At 56.5% G+C, this 7,225-nt stretch overlaps 1 protein-coding gene across 1 annotated transcript in view; it reads right to left on the bottom strand.

The window, feature by feature from the left end:
* Nucleotides 1-4,615: 4,615 nt before the first annotated feature.
* Nucleotides 4,616-7,225, bottom strand: part of PIK3R2 (phosphoinositide-3-kinase regulatory subunit 2) — a 22,354-nt gene continuing 19,744 nt past the window's right edge. The window contains exons 15-16 of the mRNA XM_015424644.1: nucleotides 5,990-6,160; nucleotides 4,616-5,599 (exon numbers count right to left, since the gene is read on the bottom strand). Coding sequence (XP_015280130.1) covers nucleotides 5,407-5,599; nucleotides 5,990-6,160 — 364 coding nt within the window. The 3' untranslated portion in view covers nucleotides 4,616-5,406. The remainder of the gene's footprint in view (nucleotides 5,600-5,989; nucleotides 6,161-7,225) is intronic.

Genomic DNA, 7,225 nt, shown 5'->3' with positions numbered 1-7,225 from the left:
GTCCTTTGGGTGGCCCAGAGAGCCGGGGGGGGGCTTAGCAGGAAGTCAGGGGACCAGGCCCCAAAACGCCCCCACTGTAGCTACTGGCCTGCCTTCCACAGCCTTAAAACTATCAGCATTTTACTGAGGATTTTAAGATCATGCCAGGATCCAGTGTAGTCAATTAACTGGTCAAAACAGGTAATCTCATTGCCCGTGACAGCCTTCGGAGTAAAAACACACCCTCAAACGCAGAACAAAACCTGCCACCAAACGAAATGCTAACCCCCCTTCCCCACTACTAAGAGCATTGGCCTCTGTGAGCCACACAGCCAGCACTTGGGCAGGTGGATGCAGCGGTGCCACACCCATTAAAAGCAAGTCCAAGACACCACCACGAGCCTCCTCCTCAACAGGTCACACCTCAGTCTTCAGGTGCTGGATCCAGGAGGAAGAAGAGATTGGATTTATATCCTGCCCTTCGCTCGGAGTCTCAGAGCAGCTTACAAACTCCTTCCCCTTCCCCACATCAGACACCCTGTGAGGTAGGTGGGGCTGAGAGAGCCCTGAGAGAACTGTACTTGAGAGAACTGCTCTGACAGAACTATGGCTTGCCCAAGGTCATCCAGCCAGGTGCAAGTGGAGGAGTGGGGAGTCAAACCCGGTTCTCCCAGATTAGAGTCTGCACACTTAACCACTATACCAAACTGGCTCCCCACCAGAAGTCCCTTGGCCTGGGCCAGGGGTCTCTTGTTCCCTCCCACGCCTACCCCCTCCCATTATTGAGATTGTCCTCTGTACCCACCGTGATTTGCGGGCAATCCTGTGTGGCAAGATGGTGCAACTGCCCCCTGGGACGCCATCTTGCTCCTCATTGAGGGCACCCTGGCACAGGGTCAAAACTCTGCCCTTTAAGAAAGTCAGGTGGGGGAAGGGCGCCCCTGGAAAAATGGTCATTTTGGCTGCTTCTCAGTTCATTTGCCTGTCTTGTGTTGTTCTTTCTTTGGGGGGGGGGAGCGGAAGGTAGTTCTTAGCTGCCTTGGGGACTGTTTCAGTTGCAAGACAGGCTATTTACATATTCTTAACACATTTAGCCAGTGTGAACAGCTGTGTGGAACCCAGGCAGAGTTCACTGTTGATCTCGACGAATTAAGCTCAAGAGCAGCCCCTGGGTAAGGGGCTGCCCACACCCGCCCAGAAGGGTCAGGGGCAATGTTCCCTCTAAGCTGTGGAGTCATGTGAGGAGAAATTCTACTTTGTGAGCTACTGGCATTAAAGTTGTGAGCGAGCGATTTGGCTCCTGCATAAATTAAGTCTGCTCTGGAGCCCTCCTTCCTGAGCGAAGACAAAAATGTGTGAGCCGGAGGCTAAAGAACTGTGAGCTGGCTCACACTAACTCAGCTTAGAGGGAACACTGGTCAGGGGTCCCCGGGTGAAGGGCTTCCTGCTCCACAAAGGAAGCATAAATTACACATTTATAGCAATAACCATGAAATACTGTAGACATTGCCAAAAATAAGTATGAATGCTATGAAGGGGCACCACTACAAACGCTGACGATCCATCGATGCAGAGCGATCAGAATAGTCCAGTAGCCTTCAGAGTAATGCCAAAAACATGCAACAAAGAAAGTAGCAGAACATGATATCTTCAAATTCCAAGGTGCTCAGCCGGTATCCCTGTAACTTCTGGCCAGTTACCAAGCTGCTTGGCTGGTTTCCCAGCTACTTCCATGTGTCGCCGGCTGGTGTGACCGCATTTCGCAAACAAGAGTCCAGGGCTCTTTTTGTAGAAAAAGTCCAGCAGGAACTTATTAGCATAATAGACCACACCCAGCAGCAGAAACTCATTAGCATATTAGGCCACACACCCTGACTGCACCGCTCATTAGCGTATTAGGCCACACACCCCATGTTACCAGAAGTGTGGTCATCCAGCCACACCCACCTTTTGCTTCTTATTCTGTTTACCTTGTTTGTTGTCAAAACCCAGGGCCTTTTTTTGTTGCAGGAACTCCTTTGTATGTTAGGCCACACACCCCTAATGTAGCCAATCCTAATGAGTTTCTGCTGTTGGGTGTGGCCTATTATGCTAATGCCTTCCTGCTGGGTGTGGCCAACTTGGGAGCCAGCCGGAACTCCGTTCCTGTGCGTTCCTGCCCAAAAATAGCCCTGAACAAGACTTTATCAAAAGCACTCTGGAACAAGTGTCTCTTGGTTCTATTTCTAAACAATGAAAATCTAACGGGGAACTGTGTCTCCCATACCCACTGATCGAGGCAAAAGGCGGTGACTGTCTACTGTGTATTTCCCTTGTTTTTGGTTGCCACAAAGGGAGCAGGCAGCATCTCGTGGGCAAGACCACCATGGCCAGCACCCCTCCGAAGCCGATCCCATGAAGGCAGTACCCCAGGGCAAGGCCCACAACCCCTTCTTGCTCCAGATGCCACTCGGCTGAAGCTCCATCCCCCTCCAAAACGGAGACACATTCTGGAGACGGGGATCCTGCCAGCCGCCGTGCACAAGGAGCCTTCAAGAGGAAAGCAGCAGCGCTCATTGGAGGCTCGTGTGTGGACCCAGCCACTGTTGTCAACAAGAGGCCCAGCAGCAAAAGCCATACCTCGGTCGCCCCTTGACTCCAGAGGGAAGCTCTGCCTCCTTGATCCGACAGGGTGGGGGGTTGCTTGTTTGGAAAGAGTTCCATTTGTCTTCCACAGCAACCCCCCTCCCCCCCGCCATCCAAACAGGTCACCCCCCAGGCAGCAATTCAGCTGCTTTGCAATCCTAAAAGGTAGGTCATGTTGGTGTGATTCAAGCCCAGCAGGAACTCTGGCCCCCCTCCTCAGTCCTGTAATCCCGGAGCTGTTAAAGAGACCAAACCACCATGCTGTTCCAATGAGGCAAGATCTCCCACCAGCAGTGTCCCCTCTAAGCTGAGTCAGTGTGAGCTAGCTCACAGTTCCTTCGCCTCCGTTTCACGTTTTTGTCTCGGCTCAGGAAGGATGGCTCCAGAGCAAGCTAATTCATGCAGTAGCCAAATCGCTTGCTCGCGACTTTAATGCTAGTAGCTCACAAAGCAGAATTCTTGCTCACAAGACTCTACGGCTTAGAGGGAGCATCGCCCACCAGCCACCCTTACCGGGCCAGAGACATTCCGGGGCCACAGAAAGCCTCCCCAACCCCGATAATTCAAGCAAGCCTGGCAAAAACAGGCCCCTGCCAAGAGCACCTCAGGTCACCCGCTCTCCCCCTCAGTACGGTCGTTTTTCACTTCTCCTTTCCTCTGAAAAACCAGTCCGCCCCCGGCTTCCTCCTCCCAGAGAGAGTTCCTTAAAAGAAGGCCTGCTCTGCAAGCCCTCTGTGGGGTCTCTGCCTTCCTCTCTGTGGCCCCCACAAAGCCCTCCTACAGGAGCGCCTCCCCCACTCCGTGCACTCCAGACTCACCAAGCTCCATACAATGGCATTAACAGTTTATTATTCCCCCCCCCCTTTGTAGTACCATATAAAATGTCTTGCCTTAATCTTACAGTAACAAATTCTGACACGAATACCGGGTGTACAATGACTTAGTAAACTCCTGTCACCTTGTAAAACAGAAAGGAGCCCCAGAAAAGGTGGCCCAGAGCGGTGAAATTGCATATCTCGGGAACAGGGAGAGATAGGGAAAGGAGACCCCGGCCATCGCAAGGCCCCTCCACACCCACAGCTTCGGGGAGGGCGGCCCAGTCCTGCCATAAGACAAAATGGCGGGAGGGGGGCAGGGGAAAGAGCACTCTCTCTCTTGCTGCTGCTGCAACAGGAAGACCGGCACGCACCCTGTGCCTCAGGATCACCATGCTTAGTGTACAGGCACGCGCACGGAAAGGAAAAACTGGGGTGGAGGGCCAGGGGAGCCTCTTTAGGGATTCAAATGGCTTCAGACCAGCTCCCGGTACTTGGGAGCTGGCAGCGGAGCATGGCCAACGTCTCCGGAGGGTGAGGCAGCCCTTGAGAGGGAAGTCCTTTTGCCCACCCTTCCTCTTGGGCGGGGCAGTCCGAACGCTATGGCTTGTGGCAGGAACATGCAGTGTGTGCCGGTGGCCGGGAAGGGGGTCCTCCCGGCAGCAGCAGCGGCAGGAGAGCAGGATCCAGAGTCCAAATGGCAGCTAGCTACGCGAGGCAGGCCCAGTGGTTCTGGTGGGCACCCCCCCTGCTGGGAAAAAGAGCATTCAGGTTCCTGCCGGCCGTCCAAAAGACCCAGCCCCAGCCTGAGGGAATCCAGGCAAGGACAGCCACATACCGGGGGAGGGGCAGGGAGGAGAGCAGCGGGCACGAGCTGACCGCCTTCTCCATTGCCAACGAAGTCCCAGGTGGGCCACTTGCCCTGGAAGACCGACACTACCACCCGGGTCCATGCGGACCCTGCTAGTGCCACGGGGGCTCATCCCACCCACCCCCCACCAGCAGGGCCAGCTTGAGGTGTTTCTGCGCCCTAGGCAAGGCTGCCTTATGGCGCAGATGCCAACCTCCCGGTGGGGCCTGGAGACCTGGAGACCTCTGGAGCCAGCCACCCTTTTGCTGCTGCCACCACTGCCTCCTCCCCCCCCGCTGCCACCAAAGGGGGGGAGGAGGGGGGAGGCACAGCTTGGCGCCCCATCCAGGGCCTGGCGCTCTAGGCGAATGCCTAGTTTGCCTAGTGGGTGAGCCGGCCCTGCCCACCAGACACGGAGTTTGCCGGAAAGATGCAGGAGCAGGGGAGTGTCCCTCCTGCCCGATCCCATTGCGGGTTGGGGCCTCCTCCGACGCCCTCCGGAGGCCCAGTTGCAACACTGCTCCCTTCTCCCTCGGTGGTGCAGTTTTAAGAGCTCCCAAAAGGGCTGCGGAGGAGGAGGCGGTGGCGGCACCAGGGAGGCTGCAGAGCCGCCAGCCTGCACGTGAGACTGGAGGGGCAAGCTTGGACCAAAAACAGTTCACAGCTTTTCTGGCCTCAGGGTCAGATGAGCACCAACAACTGAGGGGCCAGGGCTTGGAGGCAAACTTGGGGGGCACAGCAGCCAACTGAGATCTGGGGACCCCCCCCCTCGGCGGAACTTCTCTGCTTTCTGGGCAGGTGTGTGTGGGGGGAGGGCCCGTAGCGCCAAAACGCCGAGGGGCGTGAACAGGGAAGAAGAACCTGGGGAGGAGAGGGCTCACCAACCTTTCTCCACACCGACACAAACATGCATGTGGGGGGCCGGCGGCAGTGGGGAGATGGGGGTCTCAAAGTGGAAACCTTTTGGGGGGGGCAGCTGGAAGGGGCTTTGCTCCCAGTGCCTTTGACCCCCCCCTCCCCCATCCAAGGTTAAGGCGTTGCAAAGGAGTCCTTTTCAGCGGGAAGGCCTGGCGGCATGAGAGACAGGGGTGGGGCGGAGGGGATCGAAAGGCGGTGGGGGAAGCCACGCGTGTCCCTTTATCTGGGGAGGGGTGGAGAGAGGATGGGGTGAGCCAGCGTGACGTTGAGGGAGTCGTTGTGCTGCACCAGCGAGGTGTGCTTGTAGTGCAAGACCAGCTCCTTGAGGGAGGCGTAGAGGTTGTAGGGTTCGGCGAAGCCGTAGCCGGTCACTGTCTTGTAGATCACGCAGTGCTTGGTGTCGCCATCCACCCTGTGAGGAAGAGGAGGGAGGGACGAAGAAAGGTCACAGAGGGTCGCCCGCTGGGGGGCCGGGGAGGAGGATCGAGGGAAGAGAAGGCACAGATCGCCTTCAGAGAGAGATGGGGGGCAGGGTGAGGTGTGTGTGGGGGGGAGATCCCATTCCTACCCCCCAATAACAACCCTGTGAGGCAGCTGAGGCAAAACCGGGGAGCCGAGCAGAGATTCCCGCCAGAGCCTCACCGGCTCAGCACTCTGATGGCCACACTCCCTTGCCGGTCCTCTGGCTCACCCACCGAGAAGCAAAACAGCCCGAGGTCACAGACCCAGAGGGAGGAGCCGCCTCCGGGGGGGCAGCGAAGGCGGGTGTGTGTGTGGAGAAGGGACGGCGGAGGCCACTCACACGACCGAGCAGGCGTAACAGCCGCGCTGGCTGCTCTCCCGGATGAGGAAGGTCCCGTTCCGCTTGCCGGCCAGCATCTCTTCGGCCTGGGTGCGGTTGATCTTGCCCACGTACCACGTCCGCTCCTCGTGATGGGGCAGCTCCTCCTCGTCCTCCATCGTAAAGTACTGGCTGCAGACCAGGACGGAGGGGAGGGGGGGAGAGATGGCGAGCGGCACGTGAAGGGAGACAGTGGGAGAGGGCTGCAGCAGTCCCACAAAAGCCCCCAAGGACAGGCCCACGCTAGCCTCTTCCCCCACTGTGGGGACAAGGCACATATATATGGCTCCTGCTGCACCCCTAGGGCCTGGGCACAAAGAGACGGGCATGGCCAGACTTGCTTCAATGCCATCTCCTGAACCCATCAAGGCATAGGGATTCTCAGAGGCTGAGGGTGCTGGATTTGCACATGGGGGGGGGAGAGACTCACATCTGCAAAAACCCCTCCAAAAACACAATCCGCACACCCTTCTCCTGGAGGTCTGGCAGAAAGAGCTTCCCCCAGCCTCTGCGTCTCAGTGCCAGGACCCTTCTGCCCCTGTGGGCCAGGGCCTACCACCTGTCAAGGACTTGAAGGGAATGGAAAACAAATCAGCCAGTATCATAATGCCCCTGTATAAATCGATGGTGCGACCTCGTTTGGAGTACTGTGTACAGTTCTGGTCACCGCCCCTCAGAAAGGATATTGTAGCATTGGGAAAAGTGCAGAAAAGGGCAACTCGAATGATCAAAGGGTTGGAACACTTTCCCTATGAAGAAAGGCTAAAGCGCTTGGGGCTCTTTAGCTTGGAGAAACAACAGCTGAGGGGTGACAGGATCGAGGTTTATAAGATTATGCATGGGATAGAGCAGGTAGAGAAAGAGGTACTTTTCTCCCTTTGTCACAATATAAGAACTCGTGGGCACTCCATGAAATTGCTGAGCAGTCAGGTTAGAACGGATAAAAGGACGTACTTCTTCACCCAAGGAGTGATGAACACATGGAATTCACTGCCACAGGAGGTGGTGGTGGTGGCTACAAGCATGGACAGCTTCAAGAGGGAATTAGATATGCATATAGAGCAGAGGTCCATCAGTGGCTATTAGCCACAAGGTATAGATAGGAACTCTCAGTCTGGGGCAAGTGATGCTCTGTATTCTTGGTGCTTGGGGGGGGGGTCAACAGTGGGAGGGCTTCTAGTGTCCTCCTGGCCCCGC

The sequence above is a fragment of the Gekko japonicus genome, unplaced genomic scaffold (genome assembly GCF_001447785.1).
Source record: "Gekko japonicus isolate JY-2015 unplaced genomic scaffold, Gekko_japonicus_V1.1 scaffold596, whole genome shotgun sequence".
Lineage (NCBI taxonomy): Eukaryota > Metazoa > Chordata > Lepidosauria > Squamata > Gekkonidae > Gekko > Gekko japonicus.
The sequence above is the reverse complement of the archived record's forward strand: the minus strand, read 5'-3'. Positions and strand labels throughout refer to the sequence as shown.